The 22,431-nt window shown below is 41.1% G+C and overlaps 1 protein-coding gene across 2 annotated transcripts; it reads right to left on the reverse strand.

Annotated features, from left to right (window-relative positions):
- Positions 1–269: 269 nt before the first annotated feature.
- On the reverse strand, positions 270–17,739 carry TXNRD3 (thioredoxin reductase 3). 2 transcript variants are annotated; one of them, XM_059479810.1, is made up of 16 exons: positions 17,346–17,739; positions 11,935–11,995; positions 10,223–10,332; positions 9,924–10,040; positions 8,119–8,191; positions 7,110–7,229; positions 6,570–6,712; positions 5,063–5,178; positions 4,730–4,955; positions 4,425–4,517; positions 3,931–4,007; positions 3,231–3,387; positions 2,913–3,020; positions 1,939–2,034; positions 1,598–1,732; positions 270–1,472 (listed from the first exon to the last, which is right to left on the reverse strand). In XM_059479810.1, the coding sequence occupies exons 1-16, from the start codon at positions 17,523–17,525 to the stop codon at positions 1,410–1,412; spliced, it is 1,875 nt and encodes a 624-aa protein (XP_059335793.1). In that variant the 5' UTR covers positions 17,526–17,739; the 3' UTR covers positions 270–1,409. The 2 variants fall into 2 exon arrangements, with proteins under 2 accessions (XP_059335793.1, XP_059335794.1); XM_059479811.1 differs by lacking the exon at positions 17,346–17,739 and adding an exon at positions 13,363–14,082.
- Positions 17,740–22,431: the final 4,692 nt, after the last annotated feature.

The raw sequence follows: 22,431 nt of genomic DNA on the forward strand, positions 1-22,431 counted from the left end.
CAAGGTATTCAAATCTTCTGGAATATAGAGAAATGGTATAAAACTGATCTTTCAAGTTTGAACTCACCTAAATTCAATTCTGTATACCCAAACAGAAGCACATCTGATATCCTGAGCAAGCCCCCAGGGGAGACAAGACAACTTGTTTCTCCATTTAAAAGATTACAATATGCACAAATCCACAGGGGTTTTAGTACTGTATGGGATACACAACATAACTCAAGCCCAGTAAAATCTCAGGCAACAGAAATCATGAAGTCAGACACCAGTGTTGTATGCATTGTTTATTGAACTTCAAATGCCACGGTAGATCACAGATTAAATAGTAAAAACTGGTTACTATCATACAATGTTCAGAACAGTCTCAAAACAGCTCTTTGGACAAAACTAAGAGCCAGATTCAAGCACAATTCCCCCAGGACAGAATGCTAGGGGTGGAAGAGAGCTTCAAAGTACTGACAGCACACAACATTACACAAAGCACAGCAGGTCATTGCCCTGGGCTGCCACATCAATCAGAGCAGCTCTGTACAACACCTTCTGCCTCCATGGGCAGGCACCTGCTGTGTCAGTGGGACAGAGTCTGCTTCTCCAGGACTTCAGCATTCCACATAACAGCACAGATAGAATTCTGGGTTCTGTGAGATTTTGAATTACAGAGCTGAAACCAGATTTAAGCAAACTGACATGGCCTTGCACTTACACTCTTTAGCCTTGACACACAAGACACCTACAAATCAAATTTTTATTTTGAAGACATGATGTCACCTGAGGTCAAAAAATTGTGAATGTGAACAACAGTGGTGTCCTTCAGTTACTTACTCTGAAGTTTGACTGGTTGGGGTGGGAGACTAGTGCTTGAACTGCACTGCTCAACACTGCATCCTATTTATGCCATCTTGTCTCAACTGAACATACAATTAAGTATAACAAAATGCATCAAAAAGATAAATCAGTCAACTGAAAACTGTTGGCAAGAATCACTCAATTATGTATTTGTCATCTATTTCAAGCATTTGTACAAGACACTGGAACTAGAAGCATTAGCTTTAATTTGTGCAATTTAAGAATTTCCTTCAGGAGGAGTTCAGTCATCTGACTAGAGAGGAAGCTCCCAGCCTTGCCTGGCAGTCATCAGTCGTAGCTCACCTCCCAAGAAGATTTAGAGCAACAACGTCAAGAAAGCACCACAGTGCTAATCCAGGCAAAGTCAGGATTCACAGTCTGAGATTTCTCTGCTGCTTTACTGCTCCATGTGCAACACACCTCGTGCTGAGGAAGCCTCTCCAAGGCACCACTCCCAGCTGCAGCACCCACAGTGGCACTGCTGCAAAGCAGTTGGATGTATTAGAGCTTCCACAGGACTGAGAATGCACAACATGGAAACAAGTAAAACAGCAGGTTTAACCTCAGCAGCCCTTCTGAGTGATGTCCTGGCCAGAAGATTTGGTAATATCCATTGTAGTGAACACCTGTAAGAGAAAAAAACAAGAGCTTATTTACTGTTGCCTGCATTATCCACATGGCTACTGATCTCTTGGTAAAACTGTCTTCAAGAGCAGGTTTTAAATCAGGCTGTGCCTTCCCCCTTTCTCACCTCTGCACAAGTAGGATGGATACCAATTGTTTCATCAAGTAATTCTTTGGTGAGACCACATTTAATTGCAGCAGCGAAACCTTGGGTAACTTCACCAGCATTGGGTCCAAGAACATGCAGTCCTATCACACGATTCTGAAGAGCAGATGAGAGAAAAATATGAGTCAGTACCAGGCAAAGTTCAACAGAAGCTCTAGTGTGTAACTCCCACTACAGTAAAAATGTTACACAAGCAGGTCAATAGCAGAGTCTTTAAGAAAAAATGAACTTCTTCAAATAAAGTAGTTCTGCAGTCCTTTCCACTTCAAGAATACCCTCAGCATATCCATCCTGCTACTTACATTGTCCTGTTTATTGCAGATAACCTTTGCATAACAGGTATTGTTATCTCTGCCTGGCACTGTCCATTCAAGTGGCCAGAACAAAGTGTGATAAACCTGGGAGAAAAACAAGAAAAAGAGCATTAGAATGTCATTGATTCAGTCAGGCACAATTCTAATTTTAAGTATCCTTATAAATTGGTGGTTTGACATTTAACCCACTATATTCTTGTCTATAACAAATGAGATGAGTAATTTTTTTCCACTCAGCCCACAGAGTCCATACTCCAAAACTCAGCAGAGGAAGACTTGATTCAAACCATGTAGCTCTGACTTAAATACTTGATAAAAACAGCTACATTGTACAGTAGTTGCAAGTCAAACTTTCAGAAAGAGAAGTACAAAATATCCAGTTACTGTAAGTTTAAACCTACTATGAAAAACAGTAACAGCAGAAGCTCAATAATGTCAAGTGATTTTGACAGATATAAGAAATTAAACAAAAGGCATGCAAAAGCAGCTTCTTCGTAACTCCTTAGAGATGTGCAGAAACCAGAAATTACCATAAAATGGGGAAGTTATCCCCAATACTCCTATAGGCATATGTTAAGGTCAGCAAAAAATAAATTCACAAGTCAAGTACAGTGAGCCAGCAGAAAATAGTTCATCCCAGGAGTTTGGTACACTTCAGCAATAAAAGCCTTCAATTCCTGACAACAAAAACCACTCCTACAGCTCTGCAACCCAAGTCTGGCCTCCTGAGGTCAAATGCTTCTCTCAGCCACCTGCAAATAGTTATGCACAATTCTAATGGTATTAAGTCCAGTCCAGGTTTCTGTGAGTCCAGTACCTTGCTGGCCAGATGAAAACAAAGCCACAACAGTTCTACCGGTCTAAACTTCTAATCTTGTAAATCTATGCCTTGAGACTAAAGCAGCAAGGCCCAAGAAAAACACCCTCAAGCTACAAGTTAATTGACTCTTGGGTGTTCTTACCTCCAAGTTTTGCTCTCCATATTCATCTATGGCTTTTTGTTCAGGATACCCACAGCTGCCATACTCTAAAGGGGTAAACACTGTTGTTGGTACGTTGATATAGTCACACTAAAAATAAAAATAAAAAAAATCATATTTAGACTATGCAAGTTCTATACACTACACAGCAGAAAAAGTTATAGAAGAACTTTTCTTCTTTTTAACAAAATACTTGCAGAGCCAACAGATAAGTGGATAAATTAACTCATGTTACTGCAGTTTTGAGGGAAAAAGCATCTTATTGAGAAATAAATTGAAGTTGTCTGCTTATAGCTTTACCTTTTTGGAACTGCCTCCATACAGCCTTTGGGCCAGCAGTCTCCCTGCCTGAATGGCAACCGGAGTAAGTTCAAGCTTTCCTTCCAAGATATCCCCAATTGCATAAACATGAGGCACATTGGTTTGTTCTTCATCATTTACAGGGACTTTCCCATTCCTTTAAAACAAACAGAAGACCACAGAATTTAGCATTACAACTTTTCTCAGATCTCTATAAAAAAACAGGGGAGAAACTTACTCTAACTACTGAGCTCATTTCATTAAATATCTTTATGCCTTTTTACTTTAACTGCAAACTCTTCAGAGCATCAATCACCTCCAACTCTGACACACTGCTGAAGTCTGTATTCAGTGGGCCAGTTCAGACATGAACAACAGTGCCTGGCTGATGGCAGTCAAGCTACTCAGACATCTTTGGACTCTCAGTCTTTCACCTGATTATTACAGAGCTCTGTGCTATCAGCACAATGACCAACTAGTACATATTCACTCAGAATAGTTATTTTACAAAGCACATACTGAAGAAATTAAGTTAATGGACAACTGTACTCAAATTAAGAACAAAAAAGTTTGCAAAGGTTTACATAATTGTCATATATAACAGTGGGAATTAAAAGACCATCAGTATCATAAACTACTTTTACAGAGGTAAAAAAAAATCCTTGCATTTAGCGGTTTTAGGGAGTTCAGCAATACTCACTTCTCATTGATTTTGACACCAATTGTCTGCAGCCCAATATTCCTGGTACAGGCATCACGACCAATGGCTAGCAAAACCTAAAAAACCCCAAAATTAAATGCAAACACTTCACACAAGAGAAGTATAACATACGATTTCCTTTAGTTTTTCAGTGAAAAAACTGAAGCATATAAATAAAATGCCTTCCACACTGTTTTTTTCAAAATTTGAAGGAGCCACCCATAACTCTCTTCCAGGTACAACTTGTTTTAGAGATGTAACAAGCAGAAAAGCCACAATAGAACCAGAAGCAACAACACTGTTTATATGAACTAAACTCCAGGCTGACAGGGTTCAACTAAAGACAAATAGTGAATTTCCACTTTTTTTTTCTGCCAGTAAATTACATGAACAACTTTTTAAGGAGGAGTTCCCTTCAAGTTGTTCAAGAAAAAGTATTTGAATACTATTCATGTGCATCAATAGCCATTTATTTCAAATCCAGACATGCTTACTGTGTTATATTCTTCTTCAAGGGTTTCCGATCCTTCAGTAGACTTTGCTGTCACTTTCAGTCTTCCTGGCATTCCTTGCTCCAGCTGCTCAACCTGTGCAAATTTTTGTAAGCTTAGAATGACCTGAAGCAGCAGAGCTCACTTCCATTGTCATTCAAGCCTACTAATCTATCATTAAGCAGTTAAAAAAAGCTCAGTCTCATAAAACATTTATTTGTGCACAGAGCCAAAGCCTTCCCAGACAACACCTGCATTTTACATGTGCTGTTCAAAGCAATGATGTGTTAAGAGAAGAAAGCACTTGCCTGAACAGGTACAAACTTCTTGATGAACTTCACGCCGTGTGTTTCCATGTAGGCTCCGACCTTCTCTGCCATTTCCTGGTCGAAGCCCCGCAGAAGAATGGAACGGACCATCACAGTGACATCCAGCCCCAGGCCAGCCAGAAACCCTGCACACTCCAGAGCCACGTAGGAAGCACCCACAACCAGAGTCTTGCCAGGGCAGTAAGGCAGGGAGAAGAGGTCATCACTGAAAAGAGAAGAAGCCTAAGTTATAAGGTCCTTCCAACACAAGCTTGTCTGACTTGGCAAACACCAGAGCAGACAAGTTCAGTCTTCTGTGCCTTTTCATCTCACCTTGTAATGCAGAATTCTTTATCTCCAGGGATACCCAGGTATCTTGGCCTTTCTCCTGTAGCCAGCACAAAAGTTTCTGCTGTGTGATAGGTTACTTGTCCCTTTCTGTTAGTTGCCTGTTGATGAAGACACAGTTAAGACTGACGTTTTCATATGCTTTAAGATAAAAATTATGTAATCCTTTCCTTAATTATTGTAGATATGTTCAAAAATCAAGAATAAGCAGTTTGAAACAAGAACAAATGCATTTAGAGATACCACACAGGTCACTGAAGAACAACAGGTTTAAACAACTGACTATCAGGCTTTTCTTCCATTAGAGCACTTAAAATCATTTACTCTTTGAATCCTGCCTATTTTAACTGCTAAGTTAGATGGGATTACTCATGAGAACTTGACTTCCGAGTTATAAAAAGCCACAACAAATTAAAGACAACCCCTTTATCCCCACAATAAAAGGCCAATGTAATGAGAGGGACAGCATAACATGAATTAGTCCTTCAGCTAATGTAAATAAAAAGTAATTAAAAAAAAAAAGGTAACTAGTTACATTATTTCAGTTCAGAGGGCCTAAGACCCAACCTTGCATGAATTCCAACTAATTTGAACTCTAATTTGAGACTCTTGGTCTTTGGAAATTCCATCTTGCCAGTGCATCTCTCCCAGAATCTGGCTTTCATTCTTGCTCTTTGTTAGTTTTTCCATCACAGATGAAGGGAAACATTTTCCCCATTGAGTCAACAGGTAATTCAGGTTGGAAGTGATCTCAGGAGGTCATCTAGTCCAGCCTCCTGCTGGGAAGTCTCTCTGTTCTACTTCATTTATTGATTAAGGACACTTAAGTGGCTTGGACACTTGAACAGGTGGTACACAAGGTAAATTGAATTTACTATTATCTTTCAGTGCTGAGTTCTTGGTTTAAAACACAAGTAGTTCAGCCTTGATATTGCAAACAGACAATTACATCCACTGAGTGCAACAGTTGCCTTCAATATGCACTTCTAGGTTAACCTTGCTTCAGTATGCTCACCTATAGCAAGATTGGCAGAACAAGCTTTGTCTTGCCAGACTGACACTTTAATTTGTATGCTGATACAGCACAAGGTTCTAGCAGAGCTCTTATGCAAGCACTTAATCTAAATTTAATTTCAATAGTTTTTATGCTTTAGTATGAGGATTTTCCAAGTTGCAAAATCACACAGCTGGAGTTTCCTTTCTTTTCCCCCCTTCTCACTCAGGCTGCTGAAATCAGTATGAACAAACTGGACCACTTTCCTTTATTCTTATAAGACACGGGTTTACACATACCCACATCACTCTTACAGAACTAGGTCTGCAAACACTGTGGCAGGTACTAAAGCACAATAATTATCTTAATCAGTAACTTCACAAATTAGTTATTAACTTCAGTTGACCTAACTTGGCAACGTTAAGATGAAGCCTTTTTGGTGTTAAATTTTGCAAGGCAGTTTCCCTCCTAACTAAGTATTTTAAATGCAGAGTATACCTTGATTTTGTGTGGTTCCACAAATTCTCCATAAGAATTGAGGTATGTCACAGACTTCTCTCTCAAAGACACTCGATAGCCCCAGTTTAGAGAACCAATGTAGTTCTGAACTGCTTCTACCATGGTCTCCCAGTTGTGTTTAACTGAAACAAGACATTAATTTAGTATTTAAGAAAATAAAAGTGCAATGTGGCCCTTAAGAAAAATTTAACTTATTAATTGTACATCATGCTAAGAAAACATCATTATCAGTAATGATGATACATATTAAGGTCTTGTTCTATTATGTTAATATTTATGTGACTTGTTACTATCTGAACTAAGCCCATTCTAGAAATTCTGTCATTTATTTCAGTTAATACAGGGAACAAAACACAATTATCTTTCAACCCCAAAGATTTCTATGACTGAAGAAGGAGGACACCTGCTTCACCTAAGCAAAGTACTAAACTCTGCCTCTAATTTATTAAGTAAAAGAACAGTCTTGAGCTCAGCATCTCATCTGTACAGTCTTGGGCTTCCCTCTGTGTTCTTACCAACCTTGTTCTTCATACTGCCACCCAAACTTCCTTGAATCTTGGAGTGCCTGACCCAGAAGTGCTGCTTGATGCATCAGCTTCTTGGGAATGCAACCTACATTTACACACGTGCCACCAAGTCCTAAGATGGAAAGAATCACATTATTGCTTCCATGAATGGGATTTATGCTTTCCCTAGCACATACTTTGTATATTCACTATATCACTCACCTCAGGGAGGTTTGTATAGTCACACAAGTAACATGAAACTTCTGTTGCAAGGGACATTTTAGAATACAATAAACACATTAAGTTTGTATTCAGTTTAAGATGTTACTAGGCTCACTGGCCCCAGACAGGTATAGCATATCAAACACAGAGCTTGGTTACTTACTCCACAAGGTTTCAGATTTTAGTCAGGCTGCCAAGTAAGCCAGACAAAAAGTCCAGAGTTTCTACAATTTAGTATGATCTATTATTTGGTATTTAAATATGCCTGTGTTTGAAATACTCTCTACAAGAGTACATTCATTCCTTGACTCAAAAGAAGTTTCACCAAAGTTTCTTACTCATTCTCAGCTGCCAGTATCACTAATGAGGTCAGTCAGCAGCTGTCTTTAATTAGGAAAATGTGAGACATACATAGCCAAGGAGTCACTGTTCTAAAGGGAGCCTATCAGTTGTCTACCATATGGAACTGGATGAACTAAAAGGCAAAATATCCCCACAAACATTAGAATGTGAACATGCACGCACACACTACCCACACATGGTTTGAAAGTGATCAAAGCTAGAAAAACTTTTGACAGGGAACAGAGAATAGCAATGCCCAAAGCAGAAATAACCATCCAGAAAAGCAGCAGGCATGCCAGGCAAATAACTCTTGTTATCTGTGTACCCTCAATTCCTCAATTAGAATTGAGGTAAGAATTACCCTCAATTCCTAAGAACACAAATCCATAATATGTAACATCTCAGCATGTATCACTGGTACTCAAACATCATCAAACACAAGATTAAAAAAAGCTTACCCCATGTGGTTCCAAGAGGTGTTGGAACAACATAATCTAATACCATTACTTTCTTTCCCAAGGCAGCAGCTTCCTATAAAAAATGGAGAAGACCAGTCAGCATTACTGAACAAAGCAAGCCTGTCCACTCATTTATAGTCATAATACATTTAGCACTAATAAAAGGCTTCTTTACTACCTTCACCAGTTAGACATTAACATACATGGCTCTTCTGTCTCCTTCCCTAGACAAAAACTGAAATCCCTCAAGAACTGACTTTAAACTTTGAATGGCTATTTGCATGTTCAATGCTGCATCAAGATCATCCTATGCTGTCAAAAGCCATGATATGAAAAAGGTATGAGATGGGCTCTCTTCTACCTCACCTAAAGAAATATTTATGCTGTTAGCTCTGCTTTCCATTCAGGACAGAACTGACTTGGCATGCTCATGCATGGAACAGAAGGTGACACACTGGAGACATTTCAATGCAGCACCACCATGATGTTCAAGGGGCTGGAGCACACCCACTATAGGAGGCCAAGGGAATTGGACACATTTACCCTGGAGAACAACTGAATTTGGAGGGGACACCAGAGCAACTTTCCAGTGCCTATAAGAAGTACATTAAGATGACTGTGCCAGGCTCTTCACAGTGGCCAAGTAGCAAAGGGACAACAGACAATGGCTTTAAGATGAAACAAGAGACTCAGACTGGATATAAAGAACTTTCACATCATGAGGACAATCAAACAGGTTTCCCAGAAAGGCTTCCCATCTCCACCCCGGCTTATTTCAAATGGATGAGTCCCTGCACAATCCTGTGTGACTTCATATTGGATCTTGCTTGGAGCCAGGAGCTTATATGAGATATTCTTCTCATGTCCACTCCAACCTGAATATGCCTATTCCTCTATCGAAGAAATTAGCAGGTAGACATTGTTTGATTTTTCAAGCACTTAAATCTCTAGGTGGCTCAAATCTATTTAAGAACTGCAATCCTGCCTCAAACAAGGTTTAGCTGGGTGGCTTATATTTTCAATACTACTCTGAACAATTTGGCAATTAGCACAAAGTTTACAACTGATGTCCCAGAAGGTTCTGTGAGGAAAGATCTGAACATTCTGAAAATACACAATTGGCCAACTGAAGAATTCCATTGTCAGCTCCTCCTGCCTGCTTTGTATTTTCTAATGAAGGCTGCATGTTTGGCTGTATAGCTCAGCAATTGTCAAGACATAAACTGACAGTTTAGGACCTGGCTGAGATGGGAGTGTGTGTCCAAATCCCTTGGGTAGCAGAGCAAACTGAATCTGGACCTTAGGTCCTGAGGCACTCTGAACAAAAGCTAATTGTGTAAGAGCTATACAATCTTCTGAGAAAGCACCTGAAAAGGGAACTAAAGAGTGAGGCAGCTCCTTGAAGGGGACTGCTGGAAGCATTTAATTTTAAATGACTGGTGATACTGAATCCTAAACTGTCAAAAGGCTTCAACAGCAGCCCTTAAGTTTTCTAGATTACTGTTTGGAAGCACCTGTGTATTACACATGCAGAAGAGATAGTTAAAAAACATTTGGTTCCACCCTCAGCCAGAAAACTAAAACCTATAATTAGGATCAAGAGCTGAATAGACATTGGCAACAAACTGGTCCCTTTATCCCCTAAGTAAGCACATTACTAGACCACTATTGGTTCATTAATTAACAAGTTGAACAGTAATACTCATCAAAATATACACTGTTTTATACCAACATAATTAATAGTGAGTAACTTTTGAATAAGTTTTACATACCACCTGTTCTCTAATGTCATTTTCACATCCTACCTTAGAACATGCAAGTCCACCTGAGCCACCACCAATAATAATGAGATCATATTCATAGGGTTCTGTAATGGTTTGGTTATCCCCAAGGAGTTTCTGCAGTGATCCATCCTTATAAGCCTGGGAGAGAAAAAGAAATAAATAATCAAATTAGCACACATGTTTCTGAGCAAACAACTGATAACACTGCCTGCTCTGAGTGACGTCACCCAGGCTGCTGTGTCACACAACATTCAGCTACAACCAAACTGCAAATTCCCTCAGTCTTGTCCACTTCCAGCTGGTTTCTAAAGCCAGGTTACCTGGTATGTTGCATCACAGCCACCAATGTGAGTTCCATTCACAAACACATTAGGGACTGTCCTCTGGTTCGTCAGCTCTGCCAATACTTGCTGAATACTGGCTCCATCATCTAAGAATAAAAGAAATATGTACATTATAAACAGATTTCAGGAACAGAGGTTTTAGAACAACCTGAAGTATTAAAGGTTTGGACTGTGAACACTGTAGGCCTGCCAAGAAAAATGTTTATAATTTCATTATAAACATTCCACTTGCAGGTTTCCTGGACATAAGCAAGTCTTCAGAAACTACTTCTCAAAGGAGCAGGCTCAAATACAAAAATTAAATTGGTATTTCAAGCCACAGTTCTACAGCATGGAGTAAAGCTGAAGTAGTAAGAATTTAGCTTTTCTATTTCAAGGATTTTTATCTCTTACAGTGTCACATTTGTTGCTACACACTACAGTGTTCACTACAAAAAAATTCTTTTCCAACTATCACAGAAGATCACACGGACACCTTTTCTATCATGAGAACTTCTTGTTTTGGAGTATGTTCTGTGCACAGGAACATAATTCTGCCCAGCAGCTTTGTATTATGAGACAATGGGTAAGGGAAGTATGAACATGCTTTTCTACTTACCCTAAAGCTACCTTCCTCCTTTTTCTACCCACCACACTGTCAGAAACTTTCTAGTTTTAAAATTATCATTGCCTGACCTCACCTGCCATCTGAATCATCAGCACCTACACACAGGCTCAATTTAGACCTCTCAGCAGTAAATGGGGGAATGGGGATTTACAGTAATCACTCTAAAATCTTTTTATTCCAAGATTGTATCTACTAAGTATCAGTAATCAGAGCAACTGCAAGGGAAATATATTATTAATTAGAAGTAATTCCAGGAAAAAAAAAGCTGTGCATTGTACTTTACATATCTTGGGCTATAATTAATTCACAGTATGACAACTTGAATAAGAAGCAAAAGTAACTAAGAAGAGATGAATAAATAGCTACATTTCTCCCAAATATTGCTTTGGCAAAAGTAAAAACTTCAAAAAGGCACTAGAACTTTAAAAAAAACATTGGAAATTTAAGTTTTGTGCAGAAAAAAAGAATAAACACTCAACAGTTTACCAAATGTGCATTTAAGAGCTCAGTAAAAACCATATAAGAAACTATTTGTTCCTAAAACTACATTAAAAGCTAAGTGCATTATGTCTGTGTACACATAAGGCACTGCCCATGTCCTAAAACTAAAGCAGCTTGGGCTTTAAGGAAAAAAAACAACTTGAAACTAGCAGCAGCCAAGTTACTGGAATTTGCCCTTCCTTCCAGTGACTCAGCACTCTTCCCAAAGAAGGTCACCAACATACCAAGTCAAACATTAACAATTCATCTGAAGCCACAAGAGAACCAGGAGTAGAAAAAAAATTAGACTTATTCCCCAGAAGCCATAGCTCCTTGGAGAAAAATCAGATCTCACATTCTCTATCACCTGATGGTTTTTACAGTCAAAGCCTTCAGTTATATTAAAAACACATCCTGTATAAAAAACACATTGAAGCCTAATTGCCTTTATCTCTGCATTTATTAAAATGTATTTTACTTGTTTCACATGTCCCCCAATTAGCTCAAAACAGCTTAAGGAATCATGCAGCTTAAAGAATCCCTCATTTTTAGTTACATTAAGCAGCAGCATATTGTGATACATTGTTTTTCTCCTACTCACCAGTTATATCCAGCTCCAGAGCATAGTAGTCCACATGCAGGGAATGGAAGAGCTCCTTCACCTGCAAGAGGAACAGACACCATGGCAGCGCAGAGGCTCCTCAGCTCAGGGTACAACATCCCTGCTGGACACACACAGGACACCTGGAAGGCTCAGTTCCTCAGCTCTGGGGCTCCACACAGCTTTGGTACCTTGGTTCTGTGTTCTGTGTGTTCCTCACTTAAAGCCAGAGCATTTTACCTCCCATCACCTTAAGAAAAAGCTTCTAGATACAATTTGCTTAGCTGCTGACTTCTCCACCTGTTACATACCAAAAGCCATGGAAGTGACTGCCATATAAAAAAACAAAGAAGAGAGATAAAGCAGCAGCAAGATTCCTTGGTAATACTAAGGAAAAAAAAAAAAAAGAATAATAAGCAAAACAAAATGCTATCAAGGAAATTAAAAAAAATACTGAGTACTCAGCACTCAGCTGGGTGGTTTTTTTACCTCAGTTCTGGATGGGCAAAATGTATCATTATCTGATTCAAATCAGGCAACCTTTTAGAAACAAGATTTCTACAATAACATTTTTTGTGATGCTGGCATGTGAAAACAGCTCTAGCAAGAATCCCTGAATGTCTATGGGATGGACCCACTTGCCAGCATGGAGTCTGAACATTTTAAAATCAGCTTTCTGAGGAATCTCAAATTTATGGACAGAGCTTCATCAAGAGTATACTGAGGCCCATCTAGTAAGTTTAAAGATGTCTAACACACAGGGAATAAAATGTTTTTAATATTGCTGTGACTCACACTGTTACTATACTGAATACTGAGTATTCCAGTGTTTCCTGATTAAGTTTCAGCTTTATGCAGGCAAACAAGAAGATTTTGTATTCTGTACCAACTACAAATTAAGTTCCTTAGCACATCATATATCAACTGTAACATTCAAAAAAAAAAAAAAAGCTTTGCTTCTGTAGCTGATTATATTGGTTCTACAGTTTTAGAATAGTGGAGGTTCTAAGGGACCTTTTCAGGCCACCTGCATGAACTCCCTGCTCAAAGCAGAGCCAAATGTGAAGGCTGATGACATTGCTCAAGCACTGTCCTCTCGCTTGGAACATCCACAAGGACAAAGACACCAGAACTTCCCTGACCTGCTCAACATTTGACCATCCTCAGAGTAAAGAACTTCCATTTTATCCCACTGGAGTGTCTGCCATAGCAACTTATGTTTGTTGATTCTTCTTTCACTCTGCAACTTGAATAACACTTTGATTGCCTTCCCACCTGTCAGCAAAAGGCAGCAACTAAAACTCCCAGTCAGCCTTACCAAAGTTCAACAAACTGAGCTCCTCCTTCCCACATTCAGTGTGTGTGATACTCCAGCCCTCTAACCATCTAGATGACCCTTGAAATTTCTTGTCCTAAGCTCACCATTACCTTCAGGCTTGCCTCCTGGAATGATTACAGCTACAGGCAGAATGAAAGGGAAACAGCAGTGGAACCACTCCAGACCTCCTGTTCTGCATCTTCTGTTACCAATCCCAAAGTAAATGCCAAGCAAGAACCAAAAAGCAAAGCTAAAGTGATTGCTACTAAGAAGTGTTAAGAATGCAGAGGCAAATTAGAAAATTCGCTGCTTGGTTGCTGGTTTAGTTTGCAGCAAAGCAGTGGAGTAACAGGCAAGCGTTCACTGGTTTTTGTTTTCTTTTTTAAAAAACTCTGCCAAAACATTGCAACAGCAGCTGGCAGGAAGGAGGACAGGACAGAACATTACTAAACCAAGGAAGATTACACTCAAGAAAGGACAGATTTAAGGCATTTAGACCACCTTTATTCTCTACTGAAGGTACTCAGTAGAGAGAAAAAAATCAGACAAATGCTAGCATCCTAATTAGAGGCAACTATTGCACTTTACACTTACAAACAAATCATACTTGTGTTGTGCTAATGAAACTGAAGGAAGGATCATAGCAAGCACATGAGCAGTTATAAAATCTTCAATGCAGGCAAGAGATAATAGATGACTTTGGTTTGGAGAAGGAAATGATTAGGAGGAGTAGAAAGATAACACACTAATCATGACTAATATCAAGATAAGCTGAACAGGAAATGATTTCTCAGAAATACTCACTGGAGTACTCAGCAATAACTGCATTTACCAGAAAACAACTTTGAAATGAAAAGGAAGTAAATCTCCCTGGGGAACACAACAAGAAAACTCACTGCTATCTGGCATTGTAAAAGCCAAAATTAAAATGAGATTAAAGGAGTTATTAGACCAACTAATTAATAAAGAAAATCAACTGAAAACTTTGAACCCAATAAAACTAATACCAACTCAGGTCAAGAAATTCCTGTGTCACACACACCCCACTGGAAACTTCAGCAGTGCACTGGGAGATAGTCTTACTTACAGCCCAAAGACAAAACTGTCATTTCTTCAAATGTCTGGGGTGGGATACAAGGCTGAAGTCACTGATACAGCCATTTACTTCCCTTTTCACCAATGCAATGGCCTCAGTTACCTACTAAACCCTTTCAGTTTTCACAAGAAGTGATGGACTAGAAACACTTCCAAGTATTATTAAACAATAGATAATTCCTCTGAAATCAAGAAATTAGTCTAGCTTTAGGAAATGCTTCCCACAGATGCTTTCTGTCACTAGGGAAGCTAAGCAGGTTTGAGATAAGCTTTCTATCATAAAATAATAATGACATGTCCTAGGTCTGCTTTTTCAAGTATCAGCTAACACTCCATAATAGTTACAACTAAATTGGCCAGAACCCCCTGAGGACTGAGAATGTAATCTGTAATTGCATAAAATATAACTAAAATAACCAGTAACTTTATGCAATCACAACTGTTGCTCCTAAAGTATCAACATATCACAGTGTTCAGCCTTGCCATTTTTTCATGCTAAAAAACTGTGTTTTCTTTATGCATTTCTATCTTACTTATTATCTTTTCTGTATGCTAAGCAATTGAAGAAACAGCCAAGTTAAATTATGACAAGGAAGTAATTCTACCACCACCCCCTCTCCACCACTGCCCTGTTAAAGCAGTTGAACAACAAATTGCATTTGCAGAAGAACAACAGCACAATTGCCAAGTCATGCTATTAGCTAACCTGAATACAATCACCTACCTAATTCACTCAGGGAATTTATTTGCAGTTGTGTTTCCAAAGAAAAGTGCCATTTTAATTTCCTTCTAGCATGGCTACCTCCACTTGAAAGAGAGAATTCTTTCCACCCCCAAATTAGGTACTTTCAGCCCATGAGCACTAAACATCTTTTTCTATTAATCCTACCAAAAGCACACTGCTAACAACCATCCACAGTAAAAGATAATACAATGCACACTATTCATATCTGACTAAGAACCCAGAACTATGTGATTACAGTCTAAGTACTCAAGCTGTAACTACACTTCCAAATTACATTCACTTCATTAATTCTATAGACTTGATCAGCTAACAAGAATCCTGCATTAGCCATTGTTTTCCCATTCCTTTCAGTAATTTCTAAGTCTTTGATAAGAGGGATTGTTAATACCCTTAGTGTTACAGATATTCCTCTGTTTTATCAATCACTTGATGTCTCACGTGTAGCTTCTTTCTTCCATAAACTTTCTTCTTCTAATTCTCTGTCTGCAATCTATACCCCTTCTCCACATTTTCTTTGTTATATTACCTTTCTGTTCTGTTCCAAGCAGGAAAATAAGCCAAGGAAATGTGACTAGCAGGGCAGTCACCTCTTCCCCCCAGCCCTATTTATGACCTGTTTCTTCACAAAAATTCACACAGCATTTCTCAACTACCCCTCCTAGAAAGGGCCGTGACAAAGGGTCCTCCTACTCCCTGTGTTCATTCCTCCCCTTTGCAAAACAATAAGGATAATTCCTAACATTCCTCATATCTGACTGCTTCCCTGAAGCAAGCAATCTGCCTAATGGAGAAGCTATGAACAAATGCAGGAAAGAAAAATCTGGAATTTAATTACTGGACTACAATCAAGTCTTTTCTCCCCTTCTTGTCTGTCTTAGTCTACACCACAAACAGATGAAGGAAAAAGGCACAAGGTTTAAAAAGTTACAGTGCCATCCTGTGATCTCAAACCCACTGAACTGAGTGCCATGAGCATCAGCATTTACAATCACAAGCAATAAAAGCACACAGGGCAGTACCGACAGGCATGACTAGGTATTTCTTAATGGGCAACTCTGAAGTCCTCAAGAAAAGATTTTTCCTCAGCAGAAGATAACACTTTTGTCAACTGGACTAGACAGAAGCAAGACTCCAACTCTTCATTTACTGAAACTTAGAGTAAGTTGCTAAGAAGGATTTGAGCTGATTTACTATCTGCCAAAAAGTTCTTAGACAGAAGGCACTGGTTTGGTTGATCCTCTCAAACACAGAAGTTTCCTTTCCCAAAACCTCAAAAAAGTTGCAAGTGAGGATATATTCAGTTCAGTTTTCTGCAAGGAGGTCATAATATCTCTTCCCTTCCCAGAACTAAACCTAACCCAGAAATGGGAGTGAGGCTTCTGAGTATTTTCCTGGTTATCAGTTGTACTGAGGAACACCAGGACTTGATCCAACAGTTCCACTCATGTTCTTACACAATGGCCATATCGAATATGGTAGTGTGAGGTTCAAATAAAATTTCATAAAATACTCTTTGTAGCTATCCAAGAAACCTAAGGCCTACAAACCCTCAGGTCCTGTGTGGACTATGACCAGTGTATTGGTATCATAAAACTCTAATGAAGACCTTGAGTTTTTTAATGAGTTTGGCTTATTATCTATAGCCTAATAAGTGTACATTGGTGTATAATTAGGGCTAAAAAGGTATTTTTCTCTAAATATCACAATTAACCAAGAGTGCTTTTCTCTCCTTTTAAACACAGGCTGCGATCAGGATTTAGAACTTATTCATTTGCTACAGAGTCAACCTTCCTTAAATTTAGAAAGGGCAGAAAACTTAACTCATCCCTGCCGTGGAGAGCAGCTTTGCCCAAGCGGAACACCAACGTGGTACCCAAATTTCCAGCGAGAAAGGAACACAGCCTGAGCTTCGAGCGGCTCTAGAGCTGAGGAACAAGCACACTGTGCAGAACTCGTCACACATCCACCTCCCACCGTGGCAAAGCGAAAGAACCACCACGAACTCCACTCCGCCTGATTTAGAGTAGCAGGAGGTTTTCCAGCACGTGGTGCTGGAGCGGGACGGACACAGCGCCACTTCCACACGCCCCAGAGCCCGCAGGTGCCGCCGCACGCCCGCACCGCCCTCCCTCAGCCCCGCGCCCTGCCCGGGCCCGGCGGGCGCCCTCGGGCCAAGGTCTGCCCGTGCCCGCCTCGAGGGACGGCCCGCGGGGGACCGCGCCGAGCGGGCTCCAACGGCCGCCGCCGCCTCACCTTGTTGCAGTAGGGGCAGTAGCTCTTGCTGAAGATCATGACGCGGTGCGAGGCGATGAGGTTCCGCACGCGGAGCTTCAGCCCGTCCCAGTCCGGGAGCCGGGTCTGGACCGGCGGCGGCGGCGGCGCCATGGCGGCAAGATCGCCTTCGCCGCGGCGGCCGCGCTGACCCTCGGCCATGCCCGCCCCTTCCGTAGCCGGCAGCAGGATGAGCGGGCCAACCTATTCGGAGGGAGCGAGGGGGGGACAAAACGCCAGGGAGGGCTCTCCACCCTTCATTTCAGCCACAAGCACTATGAATCGTTGTAAAATAATAAAAAAAGTCTTTTATACCAGAGGCGAAAGCGTCAGTGTCTGCCTAAAGGCTACGTAGAGAAGAACAAACTTGCGTTGTTTAAGCCTCTCTCCCCTCTGAGAGGGGGCGTGAAGTGAGCCAAGAGGAGGCCGGCGCGAGCGCGCATGAGCGGCCGGCGGGCGGGCGGTGCCGGGCGGGGCGCGGGGCGGGGCCGGTGACCGGGTGGTGCCGCCGCCTCAGCGCCCGCCCGGCCGAGGCTGGCCGGGCGGATAGTGCTGGGCAGCGCGGGCGGAGCAGGGGGTGGTGTCGGAGGAGCGGTCGGCCTACGGCTCGGGTTGGACCTGCCTCGGTGCCCTTTAAGTTAGCGCGAAGTGTGGGGGAAAAGCTGCTTCCCCCATGGGCCTCCACCTGCCCCTTAGATCTCCTGCACAAGAAGGAGAACGCGTCCAAGTGGAGCATCTCCTATAATAAAATGGATTAATAGCAAAGAGAGCAGAAAAAGTTTCATTTAGACATTGCAGGTCTAAAGTAAGGGCATGCTGAGGCATCTGGTACTGCTTATTGCATACATTGTGATGAGACGGGACTACTCAATGCACACGAAGCCTGGTGATTGCCCGGGCTGGAGGGTGGCACGGCAAGAGCCCCTGTGAGGGCAGGGGCAGGAGGAGCCCTGCCTGGGCTTGGGGCAGTGCCGGTGGCGAGCCAAGGCCCCGAGAGCTCAGTCATGTCCCCGAATGTGTGCCCATTACAGCGGCAGCTTCTGTGACCGATCCTAGGGGGTTGTCCCGGTTTAATGTCTAAGAGCTTCTCTAAATCAAACCCTGAGAGCTTCTGAGTGACAGGAGTTATTTTCTGTAGATGAGGAAAGCAGGGAGTGATTTCATAAGATTCAATAAGGAGTTTTTAACAACCTAGGTAATGAAGTCCGTTGCTCCTCCCACACCTGCCACAGACCAGTCCTACTGCTATTTACTAATGCTAAAAATAGCCACATATAATAGCTGTAATGCCACCAGCGATGAAAATGGGCCTGGTGGGAGACAACTGAATTAACTTGCTTAATTCCTTTTTGGATCACGGGTACCTACGATGTTCACTGCCCAGTGAGCTTGAAAAAAATGTACATTGCATTTATTTGAATGTTGGCAATGAAGGAGATCTAGACTAAGACTTTCTACATTCCCCCCAGAGAAAAACAAAGCTACGTTTTGCAGCCTTTTATTTCAGTATCACCATATAGGAAAGTGGATACAGTACCTGCAGCTACTGAGGTTTGACATAACATGCATGGGCCAGAACTACCCACTGTACTTTGTTCATAGTCCAAACAAAACTGCTTGTTTGGCTAATTGTTCTCTCTCCTTCTCAGACTTGTTTTACCTTGTGAGAAACAGTGCTGCCTTTATTATTGGTACAGGAATTAATATCCTAAGCTCAAAGGTTTGTGCCACTGTCTGAAGGTTGGTAGGTTTTCATATTAAACTTGGTCTGTTTCCTTCAATATAAACATCCATCAGCTCTAGAAGGGTCTGAGAAAGGAATAAATATCCAAAAGATCTTTTTCTGTTGGCGTACTCAACACTGATGGCAGTGTGCCAAGTCCCATGAGGAATAAATGTCCAAGACAAATTAAGTCACTTGAGGGTTTATTTTCTGCTCTGTGCACCCTGCTGTTGGTTATTACCACTGTTGCCTTAGAGCAAGAATGGGGTAATGGTTTTAAACTAAAGGAGGGTAGATTCAGATTAGATACAAGGAAGAATTTATTTACAATGAGGGTGGTGAAGCATTGGGCCAGGTTGCCCAGAAAAGTGGTAGATGCCCCATCTCTGAAAACATTCCAGTCCAGGCTGGATGGATCTCTGATGGATCCCTGCTCATTGCAGGGGGTTGGAGTAGGTGGTCTTTAAAGGTGTCTTCCAGCCTAAACCATTTTGTAATTATATGATTCTGTGGAAAATGGAGGAGGGGGACAATGTTGACTTGCAAAACAAAGGGGTAATCTGGCAGCACTCTGATGGCAGCTTTTTGCTTAGCTTTGTTTTCAGGCCTTGTAGGTGGTTGACAGAAAAGGAAAGGAATGAACTCTGGAGAAAAAGAAATAAATTATTGCTCAGTGAATGTCCATTCAGTGAATGGACTGCCACTTTAGTGTCCTGTCTCTGTACCCCAGTAATGGCTGTGATTATCATTAACAGATGATGCCTTAAATCTGTTTTCTGTTCTGAGGCTTTTTTCTCCCACAGAATACCAGATCATACTCAGCTCTCAGGATCTTACTCTTCAGGTGTGCTGGGGAGAGATGTAAGAAGTCCTACAGCTTTTTGGACAACCGTTCCACTCACTAAGAGATTATGTCAAAATATTTGAAACAGCAGAAGTATAACATTCATAAATGAAGTGGTATGCAAGAAGAGATTTTGAAGAAGGGGCAAGTGACCTGTGGAAAGGATCAGAAACTGTTTTAAGGATAGGAATGCAAAAGACTTGTTTAATAAAGGTTTAAACATGCTTGCTTGAACTGTGGCTCCCTGCAGGCCAGTCAGCAGCTGTACAAAGTGCTTACAGGATGATGATGAGCTTCCCCACCTTCCACATGAAAGGCCCTGGCCTGCTTTCTGTAATATAAACTGTCTCATTATGACAGTTCTCTCCTAGGCATTATTCAGCTTAGTCTGAGGATTAAACCAACCACATAAAATAATTCTTAATAATGCAGCATTGTATGCTATGGGAAGGCATTCAGGTAGAAGTGGTAGGGGAGGTTTATGAATAGAATAGAATAGAATAGAATAGAATAGAATAGAATAGAATAGAATAGAATAGAATAGAATAGAATATGCATGATTTACTCAGCTCTTGCATAGGACTAGAGCGCTCTTGGCATTATAAAACTCTGATCTCATATTTGAAAGAGTAAAGCTACACACCATTCTGAAAACCATGAGTAAGATAATTTTTGCCACAAAGGAAATGTTCCAAAAGACAAGTCCATGCAGACAACAGGTGCTGGAAGCATTTCTAAATTAAGTTGTTTGCAAGAAGATATTTGGAGGAAAGAGCAAATGGCTCGTAGAAAAGAACCAGGGAAGTGTGTTAAACATAACTGCGAAAATCTTTAGCCATTCTTTTATCTAAAACCAAATTAATTTGTCACCTGGGCTTGCTCCTGTTCCTCGTGTGCAGTGAGATATCCATTAGCCTTGATGCTGCTGAAAGCAGTCAATTTAACAGCAAAGAATAATCAGAGAGTTCCCTCCAGCCATATCCCTTTGTTCCCTGACACAGCCTCATGTCACAGGACAGGAAAAGAAAGAGCATGACCTACCTCATTCATCTTTATATTCTATTGAGGACCTGTCTATGAAATGGTATCCTCTGAAGTTGCTCCCTCCCTCTTTTATGTATCCAGAATGCATAACACAGATAAGAAAGTGTAGGGAATGTACCTTGAAGACCAAGAAGGTGACAAAAGGCCTAAACTGTGGCCTCAGTCTTTCCCGCATTATTCCAATGCCTTCACTGGTCTTCTGGGAACTTCACCTATCTGCATCAGGAGACAAATAAGGGTGCTGCATTTTAGAACTGCATTTCCTGTTTTGGGGAAGGAGCTCCAGATCTCCCCAAAGCCATAAGTATTTCACGGGTAGAAGAAAGAAAAGAGATGCTGGTTGTTAATTCAGAAAAAAATAACAAGTGTCTCTCATTGCATTACTGTAGAAATTGGTCTTAAGCCAGGAGACAGCCAAAGTCCTTAGCCACGAGCATGGCTACGCCCTTTGTCAACACCAACAACGGAGAGTCAGTGGAGCCTGAGCCATGCTGGAGGCTCTTGACAACCTGATTTGTTTGCCAGCCTTTTGGGTGACATGTGGATGGCCTGAAGCTCAGACTTTATGGATTAGTGTTCATGGCAAATGATATCAAAAGTCTTCTGGCTCATTCAGAAATTCTGGCACCATTAAGTACATTAAGTCAGCTCATTGAAGTGCTGATGGTGAACATAATCCAGAGTGTGTAATAACCCTGGGCTCCAGGCTGAGATGAGGAGAGTGTGTCAGATCACACAAGGCTTTGGGCAGGGAGCAAAGGGGAAGAGTTTAGGGAGAAATTGAAAGAAAAAGGAAAATAAGCTCTTCAGCTGAGTAGCAGCACTCTCCAGGAAGGGCCAGGCACAGCAATAACTTGTGTTAGCAGTGGTACAACTAAAATACAGCAAGCATACACACAGCAGAGGGCAACCACATCTTCATTGTTATAAAAATTCAACATCCCACCCAGAAAAACTTGTCTGGACAGTGGCAGTGTTGGAATGAGGCCTGAATGTTAGCAGCTAGTGAGAAGTCAATGGGGGGAGCTCAAGACCCACCAGGAATAATTTTTCTTCAAGATCTTGAATAAATAGTGAGAAACTGTTGTGCTCCTTTTTAAAAGGCATCAGAAACAAGGCAGTTAAAAGGAAATAATCAAAGTGGTAGAGTTAGGACCTGCATTTGCTAATGATGTACACATGTAATTTTTCCATGCAAAACTCATGCTTGTGAAGTTGTAAAAGACAGAGTGGGTGCTTCAAGTTCACTTTCCTGGTTTTGCAAGCCATCTGCTAGTTTGTGCCTGCAAGTGAGATAGGACTGTATCTGCTTTCCTGCAAACGTGATGTTGGTAGTCCTCTGTTTCAAAATTTAGCTCTGGTGGTCTGCTGAATGTGTCTCATCTAATCTTACCTGGCATACTTTCAGTCTAAAATGTATGGTTAATGTCCTTTGAACAGTGTTTTAGTTTTTATAT

The sequence above is a fragment of the Ammospiza nelsoni genome, chromosome 11, assembly GCF_027579445.1.
Source record: "Ammospiza nelsoni isolate bAmmNel1 chromosome 11, bAmmNel1.pri, whole genome shotgun sequence".
In the NCBI taxonomy this organism is placed as follows: domain Eukaryota; kingdom Metazoa; phylum Chordata; class Aves; order Passeriformes; family Passerellidae; genus Ammospiza; species Ammospiza nelsoni.